General features: G+C 50.2%; 1 protein-coding gene across 2 annotated transcripts in view; it reads left to right on the top strand.

The window, feature by feature from the left end:
• The window catches only part of LOC122944397 (sulfotransferase 1C1-like), a 33,052-nt gene extending 25,465 nt beyond the window's left edge, over window positions 1–7,587 (top strand). For both annotated transcript variants that reach the window (XM_044302607.1, XM_044302605.1), the window contains exons 3-8: window positions 668–796; window positions 1,171–1,268; window positions 5,901–6,027; window positions 6,314–6,408; window positions 6,491–6,671; window positions 7,125–7,587. In XM_044302607.1, the coding sequence (XP_044158542.1) occupies window positions 668–796; window positions 1,171–1,268; window positions 5,901–6,027; window positions 6,314–6,408; window positions 6,491–6,671; window positions 7,125–7,237 (743 nt within the window). In that variant the 3' untranslated portion in view covers window positions 7,238–7,587. The remainder of the gene's footprint in view (window positions 1–667; window positions 797–1,170; window positions 1,269–5,900; window positions 6,028–6,313; window positions 6,409–6,490; window positions 6,672–7,124) is intronic.
• The last annotated feature ends 11,497 nt before the right edge of the window (window positions 7,588–19,084 follow it).

Raw genomic sequence — 19,084 nt, 5'->3', positions numbered from 1 at the left:
ATGTAATACAGGGGAGGGGGGGCCGCACTGGCCACCAATGAATGTAATACATGGGAGGAGGGGGGGCCGCACTGGCCACCAATGAATGTAATACAGGGGAGGGGGGGCCGCACTGGCCACCAATGAATGTAATACAAGGGAGGGGGGGGGCAGCACTGGCTTTCAATGCTTTTAATACTGGGGAGGGAGGGGGTCTGGCTCCTGCTGCCTGGCAGCACCCGATCAGGGGGCTGAGAGGCGCACAATTAACCCCTCAGGTGCGGCACTTGAGGGGTTAATTGTGCGGATCACAGCCCCTTGTAAGAGATCGGGTGCTGCCAGGCAGCAGGGGGGAGTCATGTACACAGTTTGTAGTATATTGTAACTTGAAGCGTCCCCATCACCATGGGAACGCCTCTGTGTTAGAATATACTGTCGGATCTGAGTTTTCACAATCGTGAAAACTCAGATCTGAAAACGCTGTTATGCAGACGGATCCGAACTGAACGTATACATTCGTTTGCATTTATAGGTGCGGATCTGTCTGTGCAGATACCAGACGGATCCGCACCTAACACAGGTGTGAAAGTAGCCTTAGCGTGCGTTAGACTGGAGCGCCCCCTTCAGGCGGAGGATGGGGTTACGTTGACGGATCACCCGCTGCTCTGTGACATTCCGGTTCTTCCAGGGACCACGTGGATGCAGGAGATCATCGACTCCATAATGAATGACGGGGAAGTGGAGAAGACCAGACGGGGCCCCACACATGTCCGCTCCCCCTTCCTGGAGATCTGCTCCCCTCCCCCGGTGCCGTCCGGTAGGTACACAGTGACCTGGGTGGTGGCGCCTCTGGTGGGCACCGAATAACCCGGGGTTCCCAGCTGTACTTGTGACACGTACGCCGGTCGTATCCAGAGCTGCATTCACAATTCTGCTAAATGCTGGTTATAATCCTAAAATCCTGCTGCAATGCATTGTGGGACTTGTAGTTCGTCTTCTTTCACTGACCACTTACTGTACAATCTCCCATAATGCACCACAGCAGGTCACGCTCTGTATCAACCGAGGAGGGAAGCCGTGAAATTGAAGCCCTGCGACCTATTAGTCAATAGGGAAAAAAGCAGAATAATGAATGCAGCTCCGGATGTGACTAGAGTTTATGTCTAGAATTGATGACTTATTTTTCTATAGGCATTGACATGTTGGAGGAGACCCCGTCCCCCCGACTGGTGAAGACCCATCTGCCGTATGATCTGGTGCCCCAGTCCTTCTGGGAGCAGAAGTGTAAGGTGGGTGCAAAGTGTCACATGTAACACAGCGCCCCCATAACGGTGACATCCACAGTGCCCCCATAACAGCGACATCCACAGTGCCCCCATAACAGTGACATCCTCAGTGCCCCCATAACAGTGACATCCACAATACCCCCAATACAGTGACATCCACAGTGCCCCCATAACAGCGACATCCACAGTGCCCCCATAACAGTGACATCCACAGTGCCCCCAATACAGTGACATCCACAGTGCCCCCATAACAGTGACATCCACAGTGCCCCATAACAGTGACATCCACAATTCCCCCAATACAGTGACATCCACAGTGCCCCCATAACAGTGACATCCACACCCCCCATACAGTGACATCCACAGTGCCCCCATAACAGTGACATCCACAGTGCCCCCATAACAGTGACTCCACATCCCCATACAGTGACATCCACAGTGCCCCCATAACAGTGACATCACAGTGCCCCCATAACAGTGACATCCACAGTGCCCCCATAACAGTGACATCCACAGTGCCCCCATAACAGTGACATCCACAGTGCCCCATAACAGTGACATCCACATCCCCATACAGTGACATCCACAGTGCCCCATAACAGTGACATCCACATCCCCCATACAGTGACATCCACAGTGCCCCATAACAGTGACATCCACAGTGCCCCATAACAGTGACTCCACATACCCCCATAACAGTGACATCCACAGTGCCCCCATAACAGTGACTCCACATACCCCCATAACAGTGACATCCACAACCCCATACAGTGACATCCACAGTGCCCCCATAACAGTGACATCCAACCCCATAACAGTGACATCCACAGTGCCCCCATAACAGTGACATCCACAGTGCCCCCATAACAGTGACATCCACAGTGCCCCATAACAGTGACATCCACAGTGCCCCCATAACAGTGACATCCACAGTGCCCCATAACAGTGACATCCACATGCCCCCATAACAGTGACATCCACAGTGCCCCCATAACAGTGACATCCACAGTCCCCATAACAGTGACATCCACAGTGCCCCATAACAGTGACATCCACAGTGCCCCATAACAGTGACATCCACAGTGCCCCCATAACAGTGACATCCACAGTGCCCCCATAACAGTGACATCCACAGTCCCCCATAACAGTGACATCCACAGTGCCCCCATAACAGTGACATCCACAGTGCCCCATAACAGTGACTCCACAGTGCCCCCATAACAGTGACATCCACAGTGCCCCATAACAGTGACATCCACAGTGCCCCATAACAGTGACATCCACAGTGCCCCATAACAGTGACATCCACAGTGCCCCATAACAGTGACATCCACAGTGCCCCATAACAGTGACATCCACAGCCCCCATAACAGTGACATCCACAGTGCCCCATAACAGTGACATCCACAGTGCCCCCATAACAGTGACATCCACAGTGCCCCCATAACAGTGACTCCACAGTGCCCCCATAACAGTGACTCCACAGTGCCCCCATAACAGTGCCATCCACAGTGCCCCCATAACAGTGACTCCACAGTGCCCCATAACAGTGACATCCACAGTGCCCCCATAACAGTGACATCCACAGTGCCCCATAACAGTGACTCCACAGTGCCCCCATAACAGTGACATCCACAGTGCCCCATAACAGTGACATCCACAGTGCCCCCATAACAGTGACATCCACAGTGCCCCATAACAGTGTCATCCACAGTGCCCCCATAACAGTGACCTCCACAGTGCCCCCATAACAGTGACCATCCACAGTGCCCCATAACAGTGACCTCAACAGTGCCCCCCATACACAGTGACATCCACAGTGCCCCCATAACAGTGACATCCACAGTGCCCCTCATAACAGTGACCTCCACAGTGCCCCCATAACAGTGACATCCACAGTGCCCCCATAACAGTGACATCCACAGTGCCCCCATAACAGTGAATCCACAGTGCCCCCATAACAGTGACATCCACAGTGCCCCCATAACAGTGACCTCCACAGTGCCCCCATAACAGTGACCTCCACAGTGCCCCCATAACAGTGACCTCCACAGTGCCCCCATAACAGTGACCTCCACAGTGCCCCATAACAGTGACATCCACAGTGCCCCATAACAGTGACCTCCACAGTGCCCCCATAACAGTGACCTCCACAGTGCCCCCATAACAGTGACATCCACAGTGCCCCATATAAGTGACCTCCACAGTGCCCCCCATAACAGTGACATCCACAGTCCCCCCTAACAGTGACATCCACAGTGCCCCCATAACAGTGACATCCACAGTGCCCCCATAATAGTGACCTCCACAGTGCCCCCATAACAGTGACATCCACAGTGCCCCATAACAGTGACATCCACAGGCCCCCATAACAGTGACATCCACAGTGCCCCCATAACAGTGACATACACAGTGCCCCCCATAACAGTGACACCACATTGCCCCCATAACAGTGACATCCACAGCGCCCCCATAACAGGACCTCCACAGTGCCCCCATAACAGTGACATCCACAGTGCCCCCCATAACAGTGACATCCACAGCACCCCCCCTAACAGTGACATCCACAGTGCCCCCATAACAGTGACATCCACAGTGCCCCCATAACAGTGACATCCACAGTGCCCCATAACAGTGACCTCCACAGCGCCCCATAACAGTGCATCCACAGTGCCCCATAACAGTGACTCCACAGTGCCCCCATAACATTGACCTCCACAGTGCCCCATAACAGTGACATTCCACAGTGCCCCCATAACAGTGACATCCACCAGTGCCCCATAACAGTGACATCCACAGTGCCCCATAACAGTGACTCCACAGTGCCCCCATAACAGTGACCTCCACAGTGCCCCCATAACAGTGACATCCACAGTGCCCCCATAACAGTGACACACAGTGCCATGCCCATAACAGTGCCACAGTGAACAGTGCCCCATAACAGTGACACAGTGCCCATAACAGTGACATCCACAGTGCCCCATAACAGTGACATCCACAGTGCCCCATAACAGTGACATCCACAGTGCCCCATAACAGTGACATCCACAGCGCCCCCATAACAGTGACTCCACAGTGCCCCCATAACAGTGACATCCACAGTGCCCCCATAACAGTGACATCCACACCCCCATAACAGTGACATCCACAGTGCCCCCATAACAGTGACTCCACAGTGCCCCATAACAGTGACTCCACAGTGCCCCATAACAGTGACATCCACAGTGCCCCCATAACAGTGACATCCACAGCGCCCCATAACAGTGACATCCACAGCGCCCCCATAACAGTGACATCCACAGTGCCCCCATAACAGTGACATCCACAGTGCACCCATAACAGTGACATCCACAGTGCCCCCATAACAGTGACATCCACAGCGCCCCCATAACAGTGACCTCCACAGGCCCCCATAACAGTGAATCTACAGTGCCCCCTATAACAGGGACATCCACAGTGCCCCCATAACGGTGACATCCACAGTGCCCCCCATAACGGTGACATCCACAGTGCCCCCATAACGGTGACATCCACAGGCCCCCATAACAGTGACATCCACAGTGCCCCCATAACAGTGACCTCCACAGTGCCCCCATAACAGTGACCCTCCACAGCGCCCCCATAACAGTGACCTCCACAGCGCCCCATAACAGTGACATCCACAGCGCCCCCATAACGGTGACCTCCACAGTGCCCCCATAACGGTGACCCCACAGTGCCCCCATAACGGGACATCTACAGTGCCCTATAACAGTGACATCCACAGTGTCCATAACAGTGACATCCACAGTGCCCCATAAACAGTGACATCCACAAGTCGCCCCCATAACAGTGACCTCCACAGCGCCCCCATAACAGTGACCTCCACAGTCGCCCCCATAACAGTGACCTCCACAGTGCCCCCATAACAGTGACCTCCACAGTGCCCCCATAACAGTGACATCCACAGTGCCCCCATAACAGTGACCTCCACAGTGCCCCCATAACAGTGACCTCCACAGTGCCCCCATAACAGTGACCTCCACAGCTGCCCCCATAACAGTGACCCCCACAGTGCCCCCATAACAGTGACCTCCACAGCGCCCCCATAACAGTGACCTCCACAGCGCCCCATAACAGTGACCTCCACAGTGCCCCCATAACAGTGACCTCCACAGTGCCCCCATAACAGTGACCTCCCACAGTGCCCCCATAACAGTGACCCTCCACAGTGCCCCCATAACAGTGACCTCCAACAGCGCCCCCATAACAGTGACCTCCACAGTGCCCCCATAACAGTGACATCCACAGTGCCCCCATAACAGTGACATCCACAGTGCCCCCATAACAGTGACATCCACAGTGCCCCCATAACAGTGACCTCCACAGTGCCCCCATAACAGTGACATCCACAGTGCCCCATAACAGTGACATCCACAGTGCCCCCATAACAGTGACATCCACAGTGCCCCCCCATAACAGTGACATCCACAGTGCCCCCATAACAGTGACATCCACAGTGCCCCCATAACAGTGACCTCCACAGCGCCCCCATAACAGCGACATCCACAGCGCCCCCATAACGGTAACCTCCACAGCGCCCCCATAACAGTGACATCCACAGTGCCCCCATAACAGTGACCTCTCTTGTTTCAGACGATCTACGTCGCTCGTAACGCTAAGGACAACGCGGTTTCGTATTACTTCTTTGATAAGATGAACAAGACGCAGCCGGACCCCGGGACGTGGGATGAATATGTGCAGAAGTTTCTGAAGGGCGATGGTGGGTGAGCACGTTACACCTGCAGTCACTGCTGGGCAGCTTTACTTTACTCCAGAGCTGCATTCGTGGTCGCGCCTGATACTGACACGATGCATGATGGGAGTTGTAGTGCTCTCCCGCTCTGCGCTGCCTGATGCAAACACTGCATCTCCTACAATGCATGAAAGCGGCACCAGCAGGGGGCAGCAGACTGGCAGCGGCACCAGCAGGGGGCAGCAGACTGGCAGCGGCACCAGCAGGGGGCAGCAGACTGGCAGCGGCTAACGTCCCGGCCTTCTCCTGACAGTGGCCTGGGGGAGCTGGTTCGACCACGTCCTTGGATGGTGGACGGCCAGAGACAAGCACGACGTCCTGTACGTGTTCTATGAAGACATGAAGGAGGTGAGGCCGCGGCGGACACCAGAGGAAGGTAGCGGGGGACAACCTGCCGCAGGACCATCAGTGATTGTCGCTTTCTCCGCAGGACCCCAAGAGGGAGATCAGGAAGGTGATGAGATTCTTAGGGAAGGAGCTGCCTGAAGACGCCGTGGAGAAGATCTACCAGCACACCTCCTTCAGCGCCATGAAGGAGAACCCGATGGCCAACTACTCCAGCATGCCCTCCAGCGTGCTGGACCAGACGCTGTCCCCCTTCATGAGGAAAGGTGCGCAGTTCACATAGCGGCCACTAGAGGCCAGCACACAGCAGTTGAAGGTCAGCTCACTTTGTGGCATGCTGTGATTTTTCTGGTCTTGTCCATTCATCATCAGTGGTGGATGAAGGTGGAGACTGACTGCCTGTAGAGCCCACCGCCCCTGTGCCCCGCCGCCCGTATACCCCACAGCCCCCGCCCCTGAGCCCCGCCGCCCGTATACCCCACAGCCCCCGCCCCTGTGCCCCGCCGCCCGTATACCCCACAGCCCCCGCCCCTGTGCCCCGCCACCCGTATACCCCACAGCCCCCGCCCCTATGCCCCGCTGCTCGTATACCCCACAGCCCCCGCCCCTGTGCCCCGCCTCCCGTATACCCCACAGCCCCCGCCCCTGTGCCCCGCCGCCCGTATACCCCACAGCCCCCGCCCCTGTATGAGTGATAACCCATCTTCATCCTATTTTAGGGCAAGTTGCCGACTGGATGAATCACTTCACCGAGTCTCAGAATAAGATTTTCGATGAGGAGTATCGGCGGAGGATGGAGGGCTCCACCCTGACGTTCCGCTGCATTCTCTGAGGCCGCACGCGAGGCATCCTACTCGGCCTCCTCCACCTCTCCAGCGGGATGAAACCTCAACTACTCCCCCCTTCTAAAGACAGAAGCAATACTCCGGACATTGTCCCTGCACTGATACATTGTAACGAAGTGGAACCGAGCTGCTGATGTGTTGTCTTGAATTCATACATTGTATGAGAGAAGTTTTCTCTCTGTTTTCAGTCCCTGGACATAAACAAGAATGTCCCCATTCAATGACAGCAAGCATAGATCCCGAGACCTCCTGTCTATTGGGAAAGAGGTGTTTATGGCATAAAGAAATCTTATGGAAATAAAAAAAAAGTTTGAAATAAAAGCTTCTCCCTCTGAGCTCAATAATGGGGCGTCATGTAAATCACAGCGCCACCTAGTGCACAAATCTGTACCAGGCTTATGTGGCAGAGGTGTGATGCCCCCCCGAACTTTGACCAACTTTTGTTCTCTGCACTTTGGTTGACTGGCGCAGGCAGATACCGCCTTCTGTAAGATACCGCCTTTTAGACTCTACACCTTATTTGAGGCAGTTCAGTGGCCTCCCCCATGCTTTACACTGCAGCTCTGCTTGCTCTGATTGGCTCCGCCCATGGGGACATGATTATAAATAGAGTTGAGCGAATCGAAGTTGACGAAGTGGAATTGGATCAGAATTTCAGGAAAAATTTGATTCGCACCGAATCCGAATTTCCTCAAGCTTCGTGGTAACGAATCACAATTTTTCCCTAAAATGGCTGCTGCACGTGTGAGGACATGGAGCAAGGAACTCTGGGAAGGCGGGATCACCCATAATGCCATGCATGCAGCCAATCAGCAGCCAGCCCTGTGATGTCACAGCCCTGTAAATAGCCTCAGCAGCCATCTTGGATTCTGCCATTGCCAGTGCACTTAGTGCAGGGAGAGGCGCTAGGGACAGTGCGAGAAAAGAGTTTAAAACTTTTATTTTTCTGTATAGCAGTTCAGGAAAAGGATCGGGAGGAATCATCCACAGCATTTATGTAGCACAGGGCTCAGTCGGGGGAACAGGAACAATCCTATTACACCCTGCTGCACTGACTGCGCATCCACACTGCAGTATACAGCTCTGTAATTCCAGCAAACCGCCCTTGTTATTGGGGGGCACCGGCATTAGCAGGGTTATTACAGGGGAATATTTCTACCTCTTGTGCGGTGCAGTTTTCTGTTCTAAAGCAGTTTTTTTTACTTGTATTAGTGGGAAAAAAGGGCTTATTAGTCGTGCGGTGAAGTGAGAAAATTACAGACTTTTTTGTGGTGTTTTAATTTCCTTTTTATTTATGTATTTGATCTAACAGAATGTCAGACAGAGAAGTGGCCGGCCCTGCACAGAGTAAGGGCCGTGGCCGCAGAGGTCGCAGCAGAGTAAGGGGCCGTGGCCGCAGAGGTCGCAGCAGAGTAAGGGCCGTGGTCGCAGTAGAGTAAGGGGCCGTGGCCGCAGAGGTCGCAGCAGAGTAAGGGCCGTGGCTGCAGAGGTCGCAGCAGAGTAAGGGCCGTGGCTGCAGAGGTCGCAGCAGAGTAAGGGCCGTGGCCGCAGAGGTCGCAGCAGAGTAAGGGGCCGTGGCCGCAGAGGTCGCAGCAGAGTAAGGGCCGTGGTCGCAGTAGAGTAAGGGGCCGTGGCCGCAGAGGTCGCAGCAGAGTAAGGGCCGTGGCTGCAGAGGTCGCAGCAGAGTAAGGGCCGTGGCTGCAGAGGTCGCAGCAGAGTAAGGGCCGTGGCCGCAGAGGTCGCAGCAGAGTAAGGGGCCGTGGCCGCAGAGGTCGCAGCAGAGTAAGGGCCATGGCCGCAGAGGTCGCAGCAGAGTAAGGGCCGTGGCCGCAGAGGTCGCAGCAGAGTAAGAGTCGTGGCCGCAGAGGTCGCAGCAGAGTAAGGGCCGTGGCCGCAGAGGTCGCAGCAGAGTAAGAGCCGTGGCCGCAGAGGTCGCAGCAGAGTAAGGGCCGTGGCCGCAGAGGTCGCAGCAGAGTAAGCGCCGTGGCCGCAGAGGTCGCAGCAGAGTAAGGGCCGTGGCTGCAGAGGTCGCAGCAGAGTAAGGGCCTTCGCCGCAGAGGTCGCAGCAGAGTAAGGGCCGTCGCCGCAGAGGTCGCAGCAGAGTAAGGGCCGTGGCCGCAGAGGTCGCAGCAGAGTAAGGGGCCGTGGCCGCAGAGGTCGCAGCAGAGTAAGGGCCGTGGCCGCAGAGGTCCCAGCAGAGTAAGGGCCGAGGTCGCAGCAGAGTAAGGGGCCGTGGTCGCAGAGGTCACAGCAGAGTAAAGGCCGTGGCCGCAGAGGTCACTTCGAGAGGCCTGAGCTCCCGGTGTCATCTAGCGGTCGTGTCTTGACCAGCAACCCAGCGGTTCTTGAATGGTTGACTCCAAGAGTCGGTGGGTTCCTCAGACACCACCCTTAGTGGGCACGGCCCGGGAGCAGGCCCTGTGCCCTCACCTGCCCTCACCCTGCCTCTGTCCTTCTCTGTTCCCTCAGGCAGAGAAGTATTATACGCTGCGGGCTCAGCCCCACCGTACAGCGAGGACGAGCTACTAGAGGACAGTCAGCGGCTACTGCCCAGCCAAGATGTGGAGGAGACATCCGCCGCTTCCTCCGCTAGGCGGGCAAGTAGTGACGAGGAGAGTGGCGCGGGAGCTGGAGTTGCGAGCGGTCAGACCCAGAGACGATTGAGGAGGACATCAGTGACGTGCAGACACTACTCGGTGATGAAGCCAATCGCACTTGGGTGAAGAAGGGGCTTCACCATCAGGAGAAGACGGCGGCAGCAAGTCACTAGTGTGGCCGGGAGCCAGCAGGGGGAGGTCCCCAGCCAAACGTGCCCGCAGGAGCCCACCTGCCCGGGAAGTAGTGGCGCACGGGTCCACGGCGGCAGCAGTCACTCAGTTGGCGCTAACATGGACCTGTAAGGCTGAGTTCACACTTGAGTTATTTGGTCAGTTTTGCGCAGTGATTGTCAGAGCGGCGCCCGTCATCTGCGTGTCGTACGGACTCACTACCACAGCAGGCTCCCGATGCGTGTGTTAGGCTACATGCACACGAACCTTGTTTATTTCCGTGTCCGTTCCGTTTTTTTTCTTGCGGATAGGATGCGGACCCATTCATTTCAATGGGTCCGTAAAAAACGCGGACAGCACACGGTGTACTGTCCGCATCAGTATGTCCGTTCCGTTGCCCTGCAAAAAAAAAAGTACATGTCCTATTACAGGCATTATTACCATGGATCGGCAGAAAAAAAGGAAAGTCATACTTTTTTTTTTGCGGATCCACAATTTGCGGTCCGCAAAACCCATGGGGTCGTGTGCATGTAGCCTTACTGCAAGGCACGGTGTTCTACACCCCTTATAAGGCTCTCTGCAGCCCGGAAATAGCCGTTTTTTAACACAATTCGCCGCAAATAAATTCGTATTGAACCGAGTTCTTTCAAAAGATTCAGCAAACTGGACAAATCACATTTTTTTTAAATTTGCGCATCTCTTATTATAAACATCTCTCATCATCAGCCTCAGGAAATCGATAGACACACATTAGGGGAGGGGCCTCATTACGGGGAGCGGTCTCATGGAGGGGTCTCAATAAGAGGAGGGGCGGAGTGTCCCTTTAAGTGCTTGTTCATGAGAAATGTGAGAATCGGTCCTATCCCTCCCCGAGATCTGGAAGAGCGTTATCGCTGGACACGCCGCCGCCATCGGACTGTGTGTACTCCGACCCCCCTCTGATAAGGATGGTGGCGGCACTTGGATGAGATTTGCTTACACTGCTGTTCATCCTGAGCTCAGTGGTTCATTAATGGAATGACAGAGCCACAGTGCAGACTGACACAGGCAGTGACCTGAGTGAGCAGGAATTAACTGCATATAATAAAGCAGGGTTCAGCAACCTTCCACACACCAGCTGCTGTGCAACTACAACTCTCAGCATGCACACTCAGTTGGAGGTAACTCCCATAGTTGTAGTCCAGTACAGATCCCTGTAACATTCCCCTCCCCCCCCGGGGTCCATTGTACTGGACTCTGCTGACACTGACCTCATGGTACCAGGTAGTATTGATAGAGGGGACGTTCTGGACTATTGGACCCGACACCTCCCACCCGGGGCTCCCACTCCGGCCCTGACTTATCATATCGTCACTTCTGGCATCAAAAAGTCACATAAATACGACACTCGCTCGAACAAAAGTTTGCAACTTTCTGCATTATTACACCTCTCACTCCAGTTTTATAATGTGGGCGGGGAAGTGGGTGTGGTCAGTTATGGTAATGAGTTTCACTCCAGATTCATCATTGCAACTTTTTTAAAAACAAAACGCTGCAAAAAAAGTTGCGATCTCACTCCGGGGGGAGGAGTGATGTCAGTGCTCTCCTGATGTCATATATTACAGGAGTGATGTCACTGCCCTCCTGATGTCATATATTACAGGAGTGATGTCACTGCTCTCCTGATGTCATATATTACAGGAGTGATGTCACTGCCCTCCTGATGTGTCATATATTACAGGAGTGATGTCACTGCTCTCCTGATGTCATATATTACAGGAGTGATGTCACTGCTCTCCTGATGTGTCATATATTACAGGAGTGATGTCACTGCTCTCCTGATGTCATATATTACAGGAGTGATGTCACTGCTCTCCTGATGTGTCATATATTACAGGAGTGATGTCACTGCTCTCCTGATGTGTCATATATTACAGGAGTGATGTCACTGCTCTCCTGATGTGTCATATATTACAGGAGTGACGTCACTGCTCTCCTGACGTGTCCATATATTACAGGAGTGATGTCACTGCTCTCCTGATGTGTGTATATATTACAGGAAGTGATGTCACTGCTCTCCTGATGTGTCATATAATACAGGAGTGATGTCACTGCCCTCCTGATGTGTCATATATTACAGGAGTGATGTCACTGCTCTCCTGATGTGTCATAGATGTCATTATAGTACAGGAGTGATGTCACTGCTCTCCTGATGTGTCATATATTACAGGAGTGACGTCCACTGCTCTCCTGATATGTCATATATTACAGAGTGATGTCACTGCCCCCTGATGTGTCATATATTACAGAAGCGACGTCACTGCCCTCCTGATGTGTCATATATTACAGGAGTGATGTCACTGCCCTCCTGATGTGTCATATATTACAGGAGCGACGTCACTGCCCTCCTGATGTCATATATTACAGGAGTGATGTCACTGCTCTCCTGATGTGTCATATATTACAGGAGTGACGTCACTGCTCTCCTGATATGTCATATATTACAGGAGTGATGTCACTGCCCTCCTGATGTGTCATATATTACAGAAGCGACGTCACTGCCCTCCTGATGTGTCATATATTACAGGAGTGATGTCACTGCTCTCCTGATGTGTCATATATTACAGGAGTGATGTCACTGCTCACCTGATGTGTCATATAATACAGGAGTGATGTCACTGCTCTCCTGATGTGTCATATAATACAGGAGTGATGTCACTGCTCTCCTGATGTCATATATTACAGGAGTGATGTCACTGCTCTCCTGATGTGTCATATATTACAGGAGTGATGTCACTGCTCACCTGATGTGTCATATAATACAGGAGTGATGTCACTGCTCTCCTGATGTGTCATATATTACAGGAGTGACGTCACTGCTCTCCTGATGTCATATATTACAGGAGTGATGTCACTGCTCTCCTGATGTGTCATATATTACAGGAGTGATGTCACTGCCCTCCTGATGTCATATATTACAGGAGTGATGTCACTGCTCTCCTGATGTGTCATATATTACAGGAGTGATGTCACTGCTCTCCTGATGTGTCATATATTACAGGAGTGATGTCACTGCTCTCCTGATGTGTCATATATTACAGAGTGATGTCACTGCTCTCCTGATGTCATATATTACAGGAGTGATGTCACTGCTCTCCTGATGTGTCATATATTACAGGAGTGATGTCACTGCTCTCCTGATGTGTCATATATTACAGGAGTGACGTCACTGCTCTTCTGATGTGTCATATATTACAGGAGTGATGTCACTGCTCTCCTGATGTCATATATTACAGGAGTGATGTCACTGCTCTCCTGATGTGTCATATATTACAGGAGTGATGTCACTGCTCTCCTGATGTGTCATATATTACAGGAGTGACGTCACTGCTCTTCTGATGTGTCATATATTACAGGAGTGATGTCACTGCTCTCCTGATGTCATATTACAGGAGTGATGTCACTGCTCTCCTGATGTGTCATATATTACAGGAGTGATGTCACTGCTCTCCTGATGTCATATATTACAGGAGTGATGTCACTGCTCTCCTGATGTGTCATATATTACAGGAGTGATGTCTCTGCTCTCCTGATGTCATATATTACAGGAGTGACGTCACTGCTCTCCTGATGTTTCATATATTACAGAGTGATGTCACTGCTCTCCTGATGTGTCATATATTACAGAGTGATGTCACTGCTCTCCTGATGTCATATATTACAGGAGTGACGTCACTGCTCTCCTGATGTGTCATATATTACAGGAGTGATGTCACTGCTCTCCTGATGTGTCATATAATACAGGAGTGATGTCACTGCTCTCCTGATGTGTCATATAATACAGGAGTGATGTCACTGCTCTCCTGATGTCATATATTACAGGAGTGATGTCACTGCTCTCCTGATGTGTCATATATTACAGGAGTGACGTCACTGCTCTTCTGATGTGTCATATATTACAGGAGTGATGTCACTGCTCTCCTGATGTGTCATATATTACAGGAGTGATGTCACTGCTCTCCTGATGTGTCATATATTACAGGAGTGATGTCACTGCTCTCCTGATGTGTCATATATTACAGAGTGATGTCCCTGCTCTCCTGATGTCATATATTACAGGAGTGATGTCACTGCTCTCCTGATGTGTCATATATTACAGGAGTGACGTCACTGCTCTCCTGATGTGTCATATATTACAGGAGTGATGTCACTGCTCTCCTGATGTGTCATATATTACAGGAGTGATGTCACTGCTCTCCTGATGTCATATATTACAGGAGTGACGTCACTGCTCTCCTGATGTGTCATATATTACAGGAGTGATGTCACTGCTCTCCTGATGTGTCATATATTACAGGAGTGATGTCACTGCTCTCCTGATGTGTCATATATTACAGGAGTGATGTCACTGCTCTCCTGATGTCATATATTACAGGAGTGATGTCACTGCTCTCCTGATGTGTCATATAATACAGGAGTGATGTCACTGCTCTCCTGATGTGTCATATATTACAGGAGTGACGTCACTGCTCTCCTGATGTGATATATTACAGGAGTGATGTCACTGCTCTCCTGATGTGTCATATAATACAGGAGTGATGTCACTGCTCTCCTGATGTGTCATATATTACAGGAGTGACGTCACTGCTCTCCTGATGTGTCATATATTACAGAGTGATGTCACTGCTCTCCTGATGTCATATATTACAGGAGTGATGTCACTGCTCTCCTGATGTGTCATATATTACAGAGTGATGTCACTGCTCTCCTGATGTGTCATATATTACAGGAGTGACGTCACTGCTCTCCTGATGTGTCATATATTACAGGAGTGATGTCACTGCTCTCCTGATGTGTCATATATTACAGAGTGACGTCACTGCTCTCCTGATGTGTCATATATTACAGGAGTGATGTCACTGCTCTCCTGATGTGTCATATATTACAGGAGCGATGTCACTGCTCTCCTGATGTGTCATATATTACAGGAGCGATGTCACTGCTCTCCTGATGTGTCATATATTACAGGAGTGATGTCACTGCTCTCCTGATGTGTCATATATTACAGAGTGATGTCACTGCTCTCCTGATGTGTCATATATTACAGAGTGATGTCACTGCTCTCCTGATGTCATATATTACAGGAGTGATGTCACTGCTCTCCTGATGTGTCATATATTACAGAGTGATGTCACTGCTCTCCTGATGTCATATATTACAGGAGTGATGTCACTGCCCTCCTGATGTGTCATATATTACAGGAGTGATGACATTGCTCTCCTGATGTGTCATATATTACAGGAGTGACGTCACTGCTCTCCTGATGTCATATATTACAGGAGTGACGTCACTGCTCTCCTGATGTGTCATATATTACAGGAGTGATGTCACTGCTCTCCTGATGTGTCATATATTACAGGAGTGATGTCACTGCTCTCCTGATGTGTCATATATTACAGGAGTGACGTCACTGCTCTCCTGATGTGTCATATATTACAGCAGTGACGTCACTGCTCTCCTGATGTCATATATTACAGGAGTGACGTCACTGCTCTCCTGATGTGTCATATAATACAGGAGTGATGTCACTGCCCTCCTGATGTGTCATATATTACAGGAGTGATGTCACTGCTCTCCTGATGTGTCATATATTACAGAGTGACGTCACTGCTCTCCTGATGTGTCATATATTACAGGAGTGATGTCACTGCCCTCCTGATGTGTCATATATTACAGGAGTGATGTCACTGCTCTCCTGATGTGTCATATATTACAGGAGCGATGTCACTGCTCTCCTGATGTGTCATATATTACAGGAGCGATGTCACTGCTCTCCTGATGTGTCATATATTACAGGAGTGATGTCACTGCTCTCCTGATGTGTCATATATTACAGGAGTGACGTCACTGCTCTCCTGATGTCATATATTACAGGAGTGATGTCACTGCTCTCCTGATGTGTCATATATTACAGGAGTGACGTCACTGCTCTCCTGATATGTCATATATTACAGGAGTGATGTCACTGCCCTCCTGATGTGTCATATATTACAGAAGCGACGTCACTGCCCTCCTGATGTGTCATATATTACAGGAGTGATGTCACTGCTCTCCTGATGTGTCATATATTACAGGAGTGATGTCACTGCTCACCTGATGTGTCATATAATACAGGAGTGATGTCACTGCTCTCCTGATGTGTCATATAATACAGGAGTGATGTCACTGCTCTCCTGATGTGTCATATATTACAGGAGTGACGTCACTGCTCTCCTGATGTCATATATTACAGGAGTGATGTCACTGCTCTCCTGATGTGTCATATATTACAGGAGTGATGTCACTGCTCTCCTGATGTGTCATATATTACAGGAGTGATGTCACTGCTCTCCTGATGTTTCATATATTACAGAGTGATGTCACTGCTCTCCTGATGTGTCATATATTACAGGAGTGACGTCACTGCTCTTCTGATGTGTCATATATTACAGGAGTGATGTCACTGCTCTCCTGATGTCATATATTACAGGAGTGATGTCACTGCTCTCCTGATGTGTCATATATTACAGGAGTGATGTCACTGCTCTCCTGATGTGTCATATATTACAGGAGTGACGTCACTGCTCTTCTGATGTGTCATATATTACAGGAGTGATGTCACTGCTCTCCTGATGTCATATATTACAGGAGTGATGTCACTGCTCTCCTGATGTGTCATATATTACAGGAGTGATGTCACTGCTCTCCTGATGTCATATATTACAGGAGTGATGTCACTGCTCTCCTGATGTGTCATATATTACAGAGTGATGTCACTGCTCTCCTGATGTGTCATATATTACAGAGTGATGTCACTGCTCTCCTGATGTGTCATATATTACAGAGTGATGTCACTGCTCTCCTGATGTCATATATTACAGGAGTGACGTCACTGCTCTCCTGATGTGTCATATATTACAGGAGTGACGTCACTGCTCTCCTGATGTGTCATATATTACAGGAGTGATGTCACTGCTCTCCTGATGTGTCATATAATACAGGAGTGATGTCACTGCTCTCCTGATGTGTCATATAATACAGGAGTGATGTCACTGCTCTCCTGATGTCATATATTACAGGAGTGATGTCACTGCTCTCCTGATGTGTCATATATTACAGGAGTGACGTCACTGCTCTTCTGATGTGTCATATATTACAGGAGTGATGTCACTGCTCTCCTGATGTGTCATATATTACAGGAGTGATGTCACTGCTCTCCTGATGTGTCATATATTACAGAGTGATGTCACTGCTCTCCTGATGTCATATATTACAGGAGTGATGTCACTGCTCTCCTGATGTGTCATATATTACAGGAGTGACGTCACTGCTCTCCTGATGTGTCATATATTACAGGAGTGATGTCACTGCTCTCCTGATGTGTCATATATTACAGGAGTGATGTCACTGCTCTCCTGATGTCATATATTACAGGAGTGACGTCACTGCTCTCCTGATGTGTCATATATTACAGGAGTGATGTCACTGCTCTCCTGATGTGTCATATATTACAGGAGTGATGTCACTGCTCTCCTGATGTGTCATATATTACAGGAGTGATGTCACTGCTCTCCTGATGTCATATATTACAGGAGTGATGTCACTGCTCTCCTGATGTGTCATATAATACAGGAGTGATGTCACTGCTCTCCTGATGTGTCATATATTACAGGAGTGACGTCACTGCTCTCCTGATGTGATATATTACAGGAGTGATGTCACTGCTCTCCTGATGTGTCATATAATACAGGAGTGATGTCACTGCTCTCCTGATGTGTCATATATTACAGGAGTGACGTCACTGCTCTCCTGATGTGTCATATATTACAGAGTGATGTCACTGCTCTCCTGATGTCATATATTACAGGAGTGATGTCACTGCTCTCCTGATGTGTCATATATTACAGAGTGATGTCACTGCTCTCCTGATGTGTCATATATTACAGGAGTGATGTCACTGCTCTCCTGATGTGTCATATATTACAGAGTGATGTCACTGCTCTCCTGATGTCATATATTACAGGAGTGACGTCACTGCTCTCCTGATGTGTCATATATTACAGGAGTGACGTCACTGCTCTCCTGATGTGTCATATATTACAGGAGTGATGTCACTGCTCTCCTGATGTGTCATATATTACAGGAGTGATGTCACTGCTCTCCTGATGTCATATATTACAGGAGTGATGTCACTGCTCTCCTGATGTGTCATATAATACAGGAGTGATGTCACTGCTCTCCTGATGTGTCATATATTACAGGAGTGATGTCACTGCTCTCCTGATGTGTCATATATTACAGGAGTGATGTCACTGCTCTCCTGATGTGTCATATAATACAGGAGTGATGTCACTGCTCTCCTGATGTGTCATATATTACAAGAGTGATGTCACTGCTCTCCTGATGTGTCATATATTACAGGAGTTACGTCACTGCCCTCCTGATGTGTCATATATTACAGGAGTGATGTCACTGCTCTCCTGATGTGTCATATATTACAGAGTGATGTCACTGCTCTCCTGATGTCATATATTACAGGAGTGATGTCACTGCTCTCCTGATGTGTCATATATTACAGGAGTGATGTCACTGCCCTCCTGATGTGTCATATATTACAGGAGTGATGTCACTGCTCTCCTGATGTGTCATATATTACAGGAGTGATGTCACTGCTCTCCTGATGTGTCATATATTACAGGAGTGATGTCACTGCTCTCCTGATGTGTCATATATTACAGGAGCGATGTCACTGCTCTCCTGATGTGTCATATATTACAGGAGCGATGTCACTGCTCTCCTGATGTGTCATATATTACAGGAGTGATGTCACTGCTCTCCTGATGTGTCATATGTTACAGAGTGATGTCACTGCTCTCCTGATGTGTCATATATTACAGAGTGATGTCACTGCTCTCCTGATGTCATATATTACAGGAGTGATGTCACTGCTCTCCTGATGTGTCATATATTACAGAGTGATGTCACTGCTCTCCTGATGTCATATATTACAGGAGTGATGTCACTGCCCTCCTGATGTGTCATATATTA

The sequence above is a fragment of the Bufo gargarizans genome, chromosome 8, assembly GCF_014858855.1.
Source record: "Bufo gargarizans isolate SCDJY-AF-19 chromosome 8, ASM1485885v1, whole genome shotgun sequence".
Lineage (NCBI taxonomy): Eukaryota > Metazoa > Chordata > Amphibia > Anura > Bufonidae > Bufo > Bufo gargarizans.
Note: the sequence above shows the minus strand (reverse complement) of the source record. Positions and strands in the feature narration are given on the sequence as shown.